Raw genomic sequence first — 13701 nt, 5'->3', positions numbered from 1 at the left:
TGTCACAAGAGGTTGCCTAGTCATTATTTATGAGGCAAGCCAGTCGGAGTGGAGATGAGAGGAAAGGAGAGGAGAGAAGGGGAGGGAAGAGCAGAGAACCACAACCGAAAGCGACGTCAACCATCGACGGAGTGGAGCTGCCAGGTTGGAACCGTGACGCAGTATGCGATTCACTTGAAAATTAAATAATTGCGTTTCATTAAACGCTATTTGCATTTGCATAGCGTTTGTTCGCGTCTCCGTACCCCCTTTTAACGTGCAAAGCAATTCGGCATAAACATCATTGGGTCTAGTGGTAGGTTCGTGGGTGGAGGCGACTCTGCCCGCCCCACAATTTTCCACGCCACTTGAGCGTAATTAAGCGTTGAGCTCCTAAGCGTTCAGCAAATAAGCGAAACCGCAGTCTCCAGGTATCTCCACAGATTTAATGCTTACGAGAATATGTATATATATATAGAACTGTTACCGCAGCACATCGATGTTATTTTTATATGGGCAAATATTTGCAATTAGCCATTATTTGCCTTCGGGCCGGCTCCACTCTTGACTCGATTTCGGTTTCAGCCGCGTCTATTAGCTTAGCAATTTGTGGATCTATTTTTGGGCCAGCAGTCGAGTCGGGTGTGGATAATCCCAGGCCAAATATCGAACCCCGATCCGATAGAACCGCGACCAGCCAGAGAACCAACGCCGAGGTCTGGTCCCTGGGCTCCTAGGGCTTTGGTCATTATCCAGAAGGCTATCACGCACGCGGCATTGGCAAATGGGGAATGGAGCGCACAAACAAGCTGCTCGAATTTCCCTAATGGCCAAAGTTCATTTGCCCCAAACAGAATGCCGCCTGCTGCAAAACAGTGGCAGATATTGATACCCGCAGCACTTGAGGATTGGAGGACTGGTGTTCGAGAGGAGGAGCTGGAACAACAACTGATGTCTGCTGTCGAAGTCAAAGTCAGACAAAGATCAAGTGCTGCTGCGTCCCCTCTTGCTGTTTACACAGGCGGCACGACTCTCACACTGTAATTATGTGGTGGATCCATAGACCAGCTCCATTGCCGTTGCCATTGCCATCCATAGCCACAGCCACAATCCCTCCAATACACATCAACAACTTATTGTCAACTTGGCTAATTGAAAGGCCAAGCCACATGTCCACATAACAATAAAGGGGGCGGTGTATGGTGGACGATGGGCGTGGTAGTGGCCGGGTCAGTGCATTGCCAATTTGACAGACCATTGTAGACGCTGTAGAGGTCGGGGAGGGAGGCAGAGAAATGGAGTATTATTTACCGTTGGCCCTGTCGACGCCTAACAAGGCATATGCGCCATTTGTTGGCCCAGAGCCGCGTGTAGTGGCGACTGGCCAGTGGCTCTAAAACTGTTGTCGTAGCGTAAAGTTTTAAGTGAACTGCGTTTGGGGGTATTTCCTTTTGGATTTCGGTTGCATTTGGAACACTCATTCGATACGAGATAAAACTCAACTTGAACTCAATTGAAAACATAATTAAAACGCATCGAATTACACGCTACCCCATCCGAGCGGGAGAACGGGACTGGAGATTGAGGATTGGAAGCGGATTTTTGGGGGCCATGCAATTAAATCGAACAAGTCGCCGGCTGATGCGTCGCCGCTGATTATTTCGGAAATGCCAATCAGATGAAAGGGCCAGCAGCAATAGCAGCGATCCGCAGTGTGTGCGCCTTGTCTGAGCATTTCGCCAGTGAGTCAACCCGGCGGCTGGGATGGCGTCGTGCTGCTGACCAATCTCTGTCACGCTGAAAATGTTCGACTGATCAAAGTACAAGTGTGGCCAATTATTTTGTCTGATAGCCAAGAAGTGTGTGTTCTTGGCTCGCTAAAGAGTGACATACGCAATTTCCCTGGGATTTCGCAGCACCCCTCTCCTGAAGATGCTGCTGCAGAGGGACGGATAGTTCAGACAATAAAAGCCTATGGGGCCAAGCAAAATGTTTAAAATCGTTATTTATATTGGCAAACAATTTGTCTATAGTATGTGGTGTGGCTACCACAATTACAAACGTCTAGAGTTGTATATGTATATGATGTATAGTATATCCATGTACAGAGGTAACTAAGACTAAATAATGCAACTTAGGCTACGAAAGGGAAACGGGGCGCTGGGTTGGGAGAGTGGCAACAATCTTTACACTTATCACTAGGGGGTATGTCGTATCGTAATGCACTAATCTGAGTTTAGCAGTCGTTGCTTAGTGTCATAAGCCGAATTTAAGATATAACAATGACTTAACGTGATCTACTGTACACCAAACGTTGTGCTTTCTTAACCATCACCAGTCGTCGCGCGGCAGTCGGTACGTCGTGTTGTCGCTCCGCACTATGTGGATGCCTGCCCCATAGTAGGGTATGACGTAGGCGGATCCGTCGGCGGGCCCCACCACCTGCAGGGCGATGAGGACGATGTCGATCAGCTGGCCCAGGAACATACCGCCCAGCGTACAGAACTTGAGCAGGCCGATACCCGGGTATCCCAGGTAGAAGCGGTCCACGCCGAACATCCCGAGGAACACTGACAGCAGTAGTGTGGTGTCCAAATGGTAGCCATTCCTGTGGAGCAAAAGAGGTATATGTCAGTAATGGGTTTGTGTGGGCAAGTCACACACTAACGTCCACTTGCAGGGCACCTCCCGCGTGAAGGTCGCGTTGCCCGTTTCCGTGCAGTTGATTTCGTCGGCGGCAATGCACCACACCCGTGCTCGGCTTTCCTTGGTACAGCCGCGCAGTTGCTGAGTCTTGGGATCGATGTGATTCTTGGCAGGATCGGGACACATGAACTGGCCCATCATCTGCAGTTCGTTGCAGTCGACATTGACTTGGTCTGATTTCGTCGTTAAGATGAGCAGGAGCAGCGTGACAGCGCACCAGTACATTTGTGGCTTTGGCTGAGTTTGGCGTGTGTCTTCGTTGGTCTGGTACTTGGTGTTCTTGGAGATGATATTGTGTTAGCAGTGTTGCGATTGCAGTTTGCGCTTTCACACGATTCGTTTTGTTTCGATGTTGATTTTTGTTGGGCAGGCAGGCAGGCACCAGTGTTGTTGTTTGGACTCATTGGCATTTGGATTAGAGTGTGACCGTGCACTCGTGAGCGAGGTGCGACGAATGGGCTGTTAAGTGCACATTCAGCTTACAGTGATTGGTGTGCACCAAATGTGCTGTTAGGCGCAAAGTAGTTATTTCGAAATCAAATTAATTTTTTTTTATTGTTTTATCCGCTAGAACTACTGCACAGTAACGTTAAATCATTGAAACAGGCCCGCCTGTTTATTGAAAACATACTTCTTGCAATTTAACAGCACCTGCAAGTCCCTGAATTTTTCTATCGTCGAGTCCGAAAGAGCTTCTCGGAACACAATGCAGACCTTGGAGGTCTGTCCGAAGGTTCGCTCTATGCAGCCCCTCTCTCCGGTGGACAGCTCGATCCACTTGCCCACGTACATGTCCCGGTTGGCCTCCTTCTTGAACAGGTTCTGGACAATCACCTCATTCGCGTTGACCACCCGCTGGATGCTTGCCACTTTCTGCTTCCGCTTGAAGACGCGCAGTTTGGGCAGGACGTCTTGGGCGTAGTTGGTGTCCTGCGTCTGCCAGGCGATGTGGCCCCAGAAGGCCAAACGGCAGCTGTTACTATGTGCGTCCATGTCCAGCTTGGAAGCAATCAAAGTAGTACCCAACGTGGTCAGGACGGGGCTTTCGAACTGCAGGAGGGCAAACACGACCCCGTAGGCCGACATCTCCGCTGGAAGCAGCTCCTCCACATACTCATACTCCCTGCCGAGATCGAATTCGGGCGATCGGACTTCCTTGTCTTGGAACAAGGTTATATTGGCCATTACGGTGTCATGGCCGACGGTAATGTGGAGCTTGCTTTTTGATCTGATGACGTGTTTGTAGTAGCGGATCGGTCTCAGTTGCAGGCATACGGCAAACACGAGCTTTAGGTAGCCCGGCTCTGCAATCACACCGCGCTCCAGCAGCTTGGCATTGAACTGGGTGACACAGAGGCCGATCCGATCACCCATGGAGGCGCTGCTCACGTTCTCTCGGAATATTTGCATGGCCTTCACCTTCCGCTTCTCGCCGAGAGCCGGCAGCTCCACTGTATCGTTGACCTGTATGCTCCCCTGGATCAGTGTGCCGGTGCAGACTGTGCCTTGGCCCTTGATCCCAAAGCAGTGATCAACGTACATCAAGAGTGGAGCGCTCACATTCCGCTGCGGTTGAAAATATGCATCACTCAGGCCGGCACGCAGCTCGGGAATGTAGATTCCCTCAAGGGCAGAAACTGCATACATGGGAACTTCGCTGCCGAAACTTGTGGCCGCCAGAGTCTTGACCAGACGCGCGCGTAGCTTCTCCAGCTTTATTTCCCTCTGAGCGGTCGCGAAGGCGTCGATTTTGTTGATGACCACAATTAGCTTCTTCTGCAGGAGCTCCCCTATGACTAGGCACTCGGCTGTCTGCGTCTGAATCCCCTTCTGGGCATCTACCACGAGCAGCATTAGATCGATGATCTGGGCACCTGCAGAGCGTCATTGATTTACACAAAGCTGCACATGGATGCATGGATGCCTCCTACCTCCTATGATGGTGCGTATGAGACTTGCATGGCCGGGGCAGTCGACAAAGGTGAACTGCAGCTTATCCGTTTGCGGCAGATTTGGCGGTGCATCGACGAGCAGGCCGCTGAAACCCAAGTCCAACGTAATGCCCCGATCTACGGACTGGGGATTCTTATCGAAGGCTGCTGTGCTCGAGATGGAGCTCAGAGCTCGGGCTAAAGTGGTCTTCCCGCTGTCCACGTGCCCGAGCAGACCAACATTGAAGTTTTTCGACATTTTTCACTGGCTAGCGAACATTATAAACAAAATGCTATAGGGACGGTAGAGTTTCGATAACAGAAAATAGAAAATATAAGGGTAAATGTTGCATATAAATATGTACATAGAAGTGATTCTATGTTAAGTTAACAGCTGATTTTCAAACCACAATAGAATTACAGCAAATTTGCTTATCTGGAACAATTATAGTTATACGAGGTCGCGCTAACAATGCTGATAGGCTTAAGTGGCAGTTGGTGTAGATTTGCAAGACATCTTTTGCACGTATGGGTGCCGTTGTCTCTACTTTTGTGCCCGCATACATGCACAATCCGAAGTCGAAAGAGCAAACGTCCAAAGTTTCTTGCTGGCTTGCTCTTAGTAAAAGTGAAATCGTTGAGCGGTGGGCCCCATTTAGCCGGAACAACAAGAAGCAGCAACAAGTGGCGATCGATTTTTTTCTCGTAGCGCATTCAAACAAAAGAAAATGGCACCATCTGTAATCCCAACTAGCGTCAATCCCGATATCCAGAAAGAGCGCGATGCGGCCAGCTTCAGCAGCGAAGAGTTCGCAGCCTGGTGGTCAGGTGGCGAGGAGAAGCTAAAGTTCAACCGGGACGTGCGTACGTAACAAAAACTTGCACCTACTTTTGCTAATCTTTCGGAGCCAACAAACTCAATTACCTTCGCGTGAAAATCATGCTGACTGTGCTAAATTGGTTTTGGCTTTGCAGGAGAATACCTGCAAAAGGATATGGATGTGGAGGAGGTGCAACAGTTGCACAACAAGTCGCACGAGGAGATCTACGAGGCTTCCAGCAAGTGGGCCATTCTGGCGGCCAAGAAGCTGCAGCGGCTGCAGAAGGAGCGTAATCCCGGGGGAAACGACTACTGGCCGTAAGTGGATCTGCTAGATGTATCTTAACCGATGATAATTAATTGGTTTTCTCAGTACTCTTTATGACAACCAGGTCATGTGGGGCCTGATTCCAGGTGGCAATCCCTTCGGCGTGATGTACGTGATGCTTGTAAAGGCACTGCAGGCTCAGTGCACCCCCGAACAGTACGAGGAGTTCGGCAAGCGGATAGAGAACTTTGAGGTCTGCGGAACGTATGCCCAGACAGAGCTGGGGCATGGCACGTACCTTCGCGGACTTGAGACCCGGGCTGATTTTGATCAGAATACGGACGAGTTTGTGCTGAACACTCCCAAGATATCCTCCTACAAGTGGTGGCCTGGAGGCTGTAAGTGCAATCAACTGTACGTTTTTCCAATAATATGTAACCAAGCTTTTCCCACAGTGGGGCATAGCTCCAACCACTGCATGTTGATGGCCCAGCTGTACATTGACAATAAGCCAAAGGGTCCACACATGTTCTATGTTCAGGTGCGCGACGAGGAGTCGCACGAGCCTCTTCCTGGCATCCACATCGGTGACATCGGCAAGAAGATGGGCTTCATTGGCGTTAACAACGGGTTCCTCGGCCTGAAGAACGTCCGCATTCCCCGTACCCGCATGCTGATGCGCCATGCGCAAGTCAATGCCGACGGCAGCTATGTCAGTAGTCCGGCGAATGTCCTCACCTACTTCGCCATGGTGCGCACGCGCTGTGTAATTGCCTGGAACAATGCCGTGATGCTGGCGATTGGCGCCACCATCGCCACTCGCTATTCGGCCGTGCGCCGACAGAGTCCCATCAATCCCAAGTGAGACCCATGCAGCTCTGCAGTTCAACGTTTGGATAATTTTGTCTTTTCTGGCAGGGAGCCAGAGCCACAGATTATGGACCACGTGACGCAGCAAATGAAGCTGTTTCCGGAGATAGCGACCAGCGTGGCCTACCGCCTGGCCAGCGCGCACCTCTGGAACCTGTACGACATTACCTTGGGCGACATATCCAACGGAAAGTATGAGCGTCTCCCGGAGCTGCACTCTCTGTCCTGTGCCTTAAAAGTGAACTGCTCTTCGGACTCGACCATCGGCGTTGAGAGGCTGCGCCTGGCCTGCGGAGGTCATGGCTATCTCAGCTCCTCCAATATGTGCCACGTCTACGTGAATGCCACGGCAGCTTGCACCTATGAAGGCGAGAACACAGTTCTGCTCCTGCAGATTGGCCGCTTTCTGATGAAGTCGTGGCGCGCGGCGCTGAGTGGAGCTCCCCTAGCACCCACCGTTATGTACTTGGCTGAGGTGCAAAAGAAGCCCGAATTTGGTTCGTGGACCGGCACCTGGGAGAACATGGTGCATGCTATGCAGTTTGCTGCCGCCAAGTCAGTAAACCCCTGTACCACTTGATTGCGCTCCTCTGAGAATCACTTAACTTACAGAAAGACCGCCTTGGCTTTCAAGAGTCTGTCCAATCGTCTGTCCAGAGGCGAAACTGAGGAGACAGCAGCCAACCACACGGGAATCGAGCTCGCTCAGGCAGCTGAGGTTAGTTTGCTGACATAGTTTGGACTTGGACCCACTCTGAACTTGATTCTTTAATCATATGATTCGCAGCTACATGGCCGCGCCTTTGTTTTCTCCTCATTTGCCGACGAGGTAACTGGTCCCAAGGCAAAGACTCGCTCAGCTGCGCTGAACCGAGTCCTGGAGAACCTATTGGAACTTTACGTGGTCAAGGAGTCGCTCAATCACATGGCCAACTTTCTTCGAGTAAGTTAGCCCACATAGAATGATCGCTAAAACACTGACTATTTTGATAAATTAACTTATGCAGTTCATCAATTTGACGGACACGGATCTGACCCGGCTGCAGGACCGCTTGGAAACGGTGCTGACCAAGCTCCGTCCCGATGCTGTGGCCATTGTGGATGGCTTCGACTTTAGCGATGTGCAACTTAACTCCACGCTGGGCTCCTTTGACGGCAATGCCTACGAGAGAATTTTCGATGCGGCCATGAAGAATCCCATGAACCAGAAGTCGGTTCCAAAGTCCTTCCACGAGCATCTTAAGCCCTTCATGAAGTCAAATATCTAGTACCAGTGCAATCTAAATATGTATATGTTTATGACTCTTATAAGTGTGTGATCAAAATATCTTTTTTGTATTGTTAGTTCTCTTTTTTTAATTTCAATGGGTATCCCCAAGATTTACTTTTACTTGGAACGGCATTTGAACATCTTAAAATAGCTTTTGTCTATCTCTTGTAATATGCAGATTGCACACCATCTGGTGGCCCCCACCGATATATTCAGCTCCAAGATGGGAGCTCTTCAATTGGTACTTGCCACCACTAAGGGTGGTGATGGACTGACAATGGACTACAGATAATGTAACGTGCTATATATTTATTATCACATTTAGTGCAAATTTTACTTTCAGGCCTTTGAAAAATTAACTTTTTGTTTGCTAAAACTGGTTTTTGGTCTTGAAGAGGAAGCTCTCCATTTCTTTCAATGAAACTAAGACTGAATCCAATCCAGTGGGGGCTTCATTTGCAGGAGGAGGTTCCGTATCTATATTTATTGTTTCTGAAGCTATTGCAGCACCGACGTATAATGGCTCCTGGTTTATGGTTTTTTCTGACACTGCAACAGCAAGTTCAGTAACTGCTGGAGCCACTATTTCTGAAGCTTTTTCAACAGAAGACTTCGGGTTAAAGATTTCTGCTGCACATACGGCACGTGCGAGAACTGCATGTCGCTCCTCACGACTTCTTTCTACTGCTGCTAGTGTACGAGCTGATGAGGGATCTACGCTTTCTTTCTTTATGTTTTGTTCTCTTACAACACGAGGTTCCTGCTTTATGTGTTCTGCTGCTACTGGACGAGCCGCTGCGGGATCTACGCTTTCCTTCTTTATGTGTTGCCCTTTCACAACAGGTGGTTCCTGCTTTATGTGTTCTGCTGCTCCTGCGATCTCCTCCTGGCTGCTTTGGGACTCTTTGTACTCGATTGGTCCTTGGGCACGACGTCGTAGCACCTTACGTTCAATATGAAATTTGGCGCTTTCCAGAGCCTTACGCTTCCTGCATAAAAAATAGTGTATGACTGAACTCCGAACCGAACTGAGCTAAATTAGGAAACTAACCTGTTACGTGGACTCAGTTTAGGAGTCACGTTGGAAGATGGAGGTGCTTGGCTGCTTGTAAGGCCAGACACTTTCAGTGCTTCGACATTCCCAGGGACAATTTTTAAGGAAGAATCCTCATATGCATCTGTAAGCTGCTGATAGATGGCCGAACCTGAGAGCATCTGTTTGTTTGTCGCCTTGAAAGCTTCCATATCAAACAACTTTGTGGCGACCGTGCCTGTTAGGGAAAAGAGAACTGCTGTACAAATACTCGTCTAACCCGGCAGGCCACATACCTCTGCGCAACTGGGCGCCCTCGATGCGATACTGCTTCAGCTCTTCATCTTTAGCCTGCAGCTGCTTGGCCAGCGCGAACACCTGATCCCGCAATCTACTGCCGCAGGAAATGGAGTCAATGAAAGCCTTGCGATAAAACTGAAACAAAAGAGCGGCAATCAGCCATTAGTGTGGATGGCATCTGGACGGTAACTAACCAAGGCTCTGTCCATGCGTTTCAGGTGCCACTCCCACTTGAGTGGCATGTTGTTCAGCATTTTATATTTAAGTTGCAGCACGCATCCCACATCCTGGTCTGCCTCGCTCAGCGAAGCATATGTGGGTAGATCGCCACCACTGACTAGAACCTCGCGTGCATCATCTTCTGGGAACTTCACTCGAGAGTTCAGCATCTGCAAACATTAGTTTAATTTTGCCCCAGCATTTATATGTGCATGTGTTCTGGTCCAGAAAACTTACCTTCAAGCGCTTGGTGAAATCGCTAGGTACCACAGATTCTGTGTAGCTTTGCTCGAGCGCTAGGTCGTGGCACTGCAGATAAATCCCAGTGTCTGGACCTGAGGCCAAGAAATGCATTATGAAATTTCTTCCATTTATTTCTATTACTGTTAGCATTTTGTAGTTGTCTGGTTCTTGTTCTAAGGGGGGCAAAGGTGTTGACAGCAGTGCTGCCAGACTTTGAAAGTAACCATAAGAACAAGAATTAGCTAGAATAAGCTAAAAATTAGTTTGTGCCATGCTTGCACATTGTTGTGTTGTTGCATTGGTTTTTAGCGACAGCATGCTGCCGTAATTTGCACAAAATTGGATGATTTCCCAAAATACGAACAAGAAATATAATTTGTATCAGTTTTCTCGCTAAAAATTAACAAACATTACAATAAAATCAACAAACAGAAATTTGTTCTTACTTATTATTTTAATCCAAAATAAGCTAAATTAACTTTTAAATAAGTAACTTTCAAGCATTTTAAATATTTTCAAGCTATTTGGTTTTAAAATTAGCCAAATCTAGCTTAAAATAAGTAAAATGGCAACACTGGTTGACAGTTGTTTTTTGAATTTAATGCTCGTCTAACAGCGAGCTGTTATGCGCACTGATATACGCGACTAACAGCTGTAGCAGCTGTGCTAGACAATAAAAATCATTGGCAAAAATTGTTTACCATGAAAAATATTTCCATGCGACTTACGGCCCTCATTTGGGCGTTCTACAGTTCGGAAAAATGCGGTGATTCCAAAGTAAATTCAAGTAATTTGATTTAGTGGCGCTTCACAAATATCAGCGGATCAATAAACAGACTAAATAGATGTTGTGCATGCTTTTAACTCGGTCGGCTCTCTCTCTCTCTTAACAAAGCTTCAACTTGCACTTTGCTCCCAAAAGCGTTCACGCTCGAGCCCGACGAGCAACTTTCGCTCTGCACGATCCATTACTTTGTTGGGGCTCACAGCTGTTGGAACATTCCGCTCTTTCTACTGTACTGCACTTAGTGTTGCTTGTTGTTAGTAAAATTGTAAACGGCCCGATCCAATAATGTCACACATCAAGAAACTCATACCAAAGACGGTCAATCCCGACCTGCTGAAGGAGCGCACGGACGCCGAGTTCAATGTGGAGGAGTTTGCTGCATGGTGGCAGGGCGGCCAGGAGAAGCTGAACACCAAACGCGAAGTCGGTAAGTCGAAATATGCCACAAAAACCTGGGGAGGGCTATGTGATAGCTGGCCATGTTCACTGGCCAATCTTGCAGCGAAGGATTAAGGGTCGGGTCCAAAGAGTTCGTCTAATTACCGGCAAAGTCCAAGAGATTTATACATTGTTAAGCGTGTGAACAACCAATGTTGGTATATCAGTAACAGATAATGATACAAGCAAAGTTTCATTTGATAAGCGGTAACTGCAACAGCAGACAGCAGACTTGCTTATCAAACCGCGGCCTCATCAACATCCACGCCCCCAAGCGATAACGAATTTTTTCGACAGAAAGGGCAATCTTTAGCGATCTGGAGGACGGCTATGGACTGAATCATGAGTACATGTCACACGAGGATGTCTACAATTCGAGCGTAAAGAAAGTGGCAGAAGCCGCCGTCAAGCTGAAGGCGCTCCAGAACAAGATCAACCCAGGCGGCAACGACATTTGGCCGTAAGTTCCCCACCCCGACCATGTTAGAAAGAACGTTTCCTCTAATCCTCCTCTAATCTCTTTCTGGTGCAGAGGTTTGCTATACAATGTGGAGAGCCACGGACTCTTTCCCGCCAACCATCCACTGGCCACGCACATCACCATGTTCGTGGATGTGATCAATGGTCAGGGCACGCCGGAGCAGGTCGAGAAATGGGGCAAGGCGGCCGAGAACTGCAACATCATTGGCACCTACGCCCAGACGGAGCTGGCTCACGGCACCAATGTGCGAGGTATAGCCACGCGGGCGGACTTTGACCCTAAGACGGACGAGTTTGTTCTACACACCCCCAATTTGGAGGCCTACAAATGGTGGCCCGGCGGCTGTAAGTAGTATCCGTAGTAATCTTTCAAGTGTCACTGACAGATCTGTATCTGCCCTTCTGCCAGTGGGACACACGGCGAACCACGCCATGGTAGTGGCACAGCTGTACATCGCCGATGTCCACCACGGAGTCCAAATGTTTATTGTGCCTGTGCGCGATGCAGAGACTCACATGCCACTGCCCGGCGTCGACATCGGAGAGGTGGGGAAGAAACTGGGAATGGTGGCTGTCAACCAGGGATTCTTGGGGCTGGACAATGTCCGCATTCCACGCACCAACATGCTGATGAAGTTCGCCAAAGTGGAGAGAGATGGCACCTTCAAGGCCAGCCCCGCCTCGAGGGTCAACTATCTGACCATGGTCTACACCCGCTGCCTGATTGTCAACCTGACCTCCACTCTGCTGCTGGAGGCGGCTACCATTGCCACCCGATACTCGGCCGTGCGCCGCCAGAGTCCCTTTGAGGCCAAGTAAGTGCTCAAAGAGTGCTCATCCTCCATCCATCCATCCATTTATGTTGATAACTTCCGTCCGCTTGCAGTCAGCCGGAGCCTCAGATCATTGATCATGTCACGCAGCGCCTGAAGCTCTTTCCGGAAATAGCCAACGGCATGGCATACCACCTGGCCGCAGAGCACATGTGGGAGATATACGCCCAGACGGTGGAGGAGGCCAACAGCGGCAAGTTCGACCGACTGCCCGACATGCACATCCTGTCCTGTGCGCTCAAGGTCCTTGCAACAACAGACGGCTGTGCGGGCATCGAACGGCTGCGTCTCTCTACCGGCGGACACGGCTACCTGACTGCTGCCAACATGAGCAACATCTACGGAAACGCTGTGGCAGCCTACACCTACGAGGGCGAGAACACAGTGCTGCTCCTGCAGATTGGACGCGCTCTGGTCAAGGCCTGGGCTGCGTTTGTGGAGAAGAAACCCGTCTCGGCTTCCTACGGCTATTTTGCGACATCCATGCAGCTGAAGCAGTCCCCAAAATGGGACAACTCCAGGCAGTGCATCATCCAGGCCCTCCAGTATACGGCCGCTCAGTGAGTTCCAAATTGCTTTATCCGAGAATCACTTGTTTAACTTCTCCATTCTCCACTCTCCATTCAGGAAGACTCGCATTGCCTTCGAGAACCTAGCAGAGCGCATGGCCAGTGGCCAGTCGCAGGGTGTGGCAGCCAACAACACAGGCATTGAACTGGCCCGAGCAGCAGAGGTGGGTTGACTTTGCCTAAATTGTAGCCTTTTTCAACGATTATCTTCTATTTCCAAATACAGCTGCATGGCCGTCAGTTTGTTTGCCAAACATTCCTCGAGCAAGTCACAGGTCCCAAGGCACAAAAGCGTTCGGCGGCTCTCAACAAGATTTTGGAGAATGTGCTGGAACTTTTCCTGGTCCAGACTGTGCTCAATAACATGAACGATGTTCTGAGAGTAAGTAGCATACTGTAGAATGATCGAATCGACTAATATCTTACCGAATTCCAATCTCCATTCTCCACTCGCAGTTTATCAGCCTCACCGATGCAGACCTCAAGTCACTGCAAAAACGCTTGGAGGTGGCTCTGGAGAAGTTCCGTCCCAATGCAGTGGCCGTTTGCGACGGCTTCGGCTTCCACGATCGCGTCCTCAACTCGGTGCTGGGCAGCTATGATGGCAATGTCTATCCCCGACTGTTCGATTCGGCCAAGCGCAGCACCATGAACCAAAAGCCAGTCCAGAAGTCCTTCGAGACCTATCTGAAGCCTCTGATGAAGGCTAACTTGTAAATTGTCCCGCTCTAGGTCATGCTCTATCTTTGATCTGTTTTGTTTATCTATCGATAATATACGATAAATAAATTTGAATAACCGAAAACTCTTTGGTTGTAATGGCTAGACATTTCAATCTGTTGAAAACCGTTTCTTAAGCAGCCTTAAATCCTGGTAACATCGGATGAGAGTGAGCGTTGAGATACTCGCATACTTCAAGGCGTAAAGGCAAATCCATAGTTTATATCTGCTTCGA

General features: G+C 49.2%; 5 protein-coding genes across 6 annotated transcripts; 2 read left to right on the top strand and 3 right to left on the bottom strand.

The window, feature by feature from the left end:
- Positions 1-1965: 1965 nt before the first annotated feature.
- On the bottom strand, positions 1966-3077 carry LOC6601571 (TM2 domain-containing protein CG10795). Its single transcript, XM_002026626.2, has 2 exons — positions 2648-3077; positions 1966-2587 (listed from the first exon to the last, which is right to left on the bottom strand). The coding sequence occupies exons 1-2, from the start codon at positions 2908-2910 to the stop codon at positions 2311-2313; spliced, it is 540 nt and encodes a 179-aa protein (XP_002026662.1). The 5' UTR covers positions 2911-3077; the 3' UTR covers positions 1966-2310.
- A 159-nt stretch (positions 3078-3236) lies between these two features.
- LOC6601569 (selenocysteine-specific elongation factor) lies at positions 3237-4894 on the bottom strand. The gene is made up of 2 exons (XM_002026624.2): positions 4617-4894; positions 3237-4559 (listed from the first exon to the last, which is right to left on the bottom strand). Exons 1-2 carry the CDS (start codon positions 4873-4875, stop codon positions 3280-3282), a joined length of 1539 nt encoding a protein of 512 aa, XP_002026660.2. The 5' UTR covers positions 4876-4894; the 3' UTR covers positions 3237-3279.
- Positions 4895-5121: 227 nt separating this feature from the next.
- LOC6601568 (probable peroxisomal acyl-coenzyme A oxidase 1) lies at positions 5122-7918 on the top strand. The gene is made up of 8 exons (XM_026985985.1): positions 5122-5480; positions 5592-5754; positions 5810-6102; positions 6160-6565; positions 6623-7129; positions 7187-7292; positions 7362-7517; positions 7582-7918. Exons 1-8 carry the CDS (start codon positions 5345-5347, stop codon positions 7840-7842), a joined length of 2028 nt encoding a protein of 675 aa, XP_026841786.1. The 5' UTR covers positions 5122-5344; the 3' UTR covers positions 7843-7918.
- Positions 7919-8138: 220 nt separating this feature from the next.
- On the bottom strand, positions 8139-9790 carry LOC6601622. 2 transcript variants are annotated; one of them, XM_026985986.1, is made up of 5 exons: positions 9634-9790; positions 9372-9545; positions 9174-9312; positions 8896-9115; positions 8139-8833 (listed from the first exon to the last, which is right to left on the bottom strand). In XM_026985986.1, exons 1-5 carry the CDS (start codon positions 9787-9789, stop codon positions 8215-8217), a joined length of 1308 nt encoding a protein of 435 aa, XP_026841787.1. In that variant the 5' UTR covers position 9790; the 3' UTR covers positions 8139-8214. The 2 variants fall into 2 exon arrangements, with proteins under 2 accessions (XP_026841787.1, XP_002026658.2); XM_002026622.2 differs by having other exon boundaries at positions 9372-9566; positions 9634-9789.
- Positions 9791-10500: 710 nt separating this feature from the next.
- Positions 10501-13551, top strand: LOC6601621 (probable peroxisomal acyl-coenzyme A oxidase 1). The gene is made up of 8 exons (XM_002026621.2): positions 10501-10853; positions 11162-11324; positions 11397-11689; positions 11754-12159; positions 12231-12737; positions 12805-12910; positions 12973-13128; positions 13203-13551. Exons 1-8 carry the CDS (start codon positions 10712-10714, stop codon positions 13461-13463), a joined length of 2034 nt encoding a protein of 677 aa, XP_002026657.1. The 5' UTR covers positions 10501-10711; the 3' UTR covers positions 13464-13551.
- The last annotated feature ends 150 nt before the right edge of the window (positions 13552-13701 follow it).

This window comes from Drosophila persimilis, unplaced genomic scaffold, assembly GCF_003286085.1.
Source record: "Drosophila persimilis strain 14011-0111.01,24,50 unplaced genomic scaffold, DperRS2 tig00000002-arrow-pilon, whole genome shotgun sequence".
Classification (NCBI taxonomy): Eukaryota; Metazoa; Arthropoda; class Insecta; order Diptera; family Drosophilidae; genus Drosophila; species Drosophila persimilis.
Note: the sequence above shows the minus strand (reverse complement) of the source record. Positions and strands in the feature narration are given on the sequence as shown.

What these genes read in the sequence shown, in the direction of transcription:
- LOC6601568 (XM_026985985.1), top strand. Translation starts at nt 5,345, where the DNA reads ATGGCACCATCTGTAATCCCAACTAGCGTCAATCCCGATATCCAGAAA. An exon ending in GGGGGAAACGACTACTGGCC is followed by an intron (nt 5,755 to 5,809) that starts GTAAGTGGATCT and finishes TGGTTTTCTCAG; the next exon opens with TACTCTTTATGACAACCAGG. An exon ending in CAGAGTCCCATCAATCCCAA is followed by an intron (nt 6,566 to 6,622) that starts GTGAGACCCATG and finishes CTTTTCTGGCAG; the next exon opens with GGAGCCAGAGCCACAGATTA.
- LOC6601571 (XM_002026626.2), bottom strand. Translation starts at nt 2,910, where the DNA reads ATGTACTGGTGCGCTGTCACGCTGCTCCTGCTCATCTTAACGACGAAA. An exon ending in GAGGTGCCCTGCAAGTGGAC is followed by an intron (nt 2,588 to 2,647) that starts GTTAGTGTGTGA and finishes TTTGCTCCACAG; the next exon opens with GAATGGCTACCATTTGGACA.
- LOC6601569 (XM_002026624.2), bottom strand. Translation starts at nt 4,875, where the DNA reads ATGTCGAAAAACTTCAATGTTGGTCTGCTCGGGCACGTGGACAGCGGG. An exon ending in CATACGCACCATCATAGGAG is followed by an intron (nt 4,560 to 4,616) that starts GTAGGAGGCATC and finishes GACGCTCTGCAG; the next exon opens with GTGCCCAGATCATCGATCTA.
- LOC6601621 (XM_002026621.2), top strand. Translation starts at nt 10,712, where the DNA reads ATGTCACACATCAAGAAACTCATACCAAAGACGGTCAATCCCGACCTG. An exon ending in GAACACCAAACGCGAAGTCG is followed by an intron (nt 10,854 to 11,161) that starts GTAAGTCGAAAT and finishes TTTTTTCGACAG; the next exon opens with AAAGGGCAATCTTTAGCGAT. An exon ending in AACTGGCCCGAGCAGCAGAG is followed by an intron (nt 12,911 to 12,972) that starts GTGGGTTGACTT and finishes TTCCAAATACAG; the next exon opens with CTGCATGGCCGTCAGTTTGT.
- LOC6601622 (XM_002026622.2), bottom strand. Translation starts at nt 9,789, where the DNA reads ATGCTAACAGTAATAGAAATAAATGGAAGAAATTTCATAATGCATTTC. An exon ending in ATTTCACCAAGCGCTTGAAG is followed by an intron (nt 9,567 to 9,633) that starts GTAAGTTTTCTG and finishes TAATGTTTGCAG; the next exon opens with ATGCTGAACTCTCGAGTGAA. An exon ending in GGGCGCCCAGTTGCGCAGAG is followed by an intron (nt 9,116 to 9,173) that starts GTATGTGGCCTG and finishes TTTCCCTAACAG; the next exon opens with GCACGGTCGCCACAAAGTTG.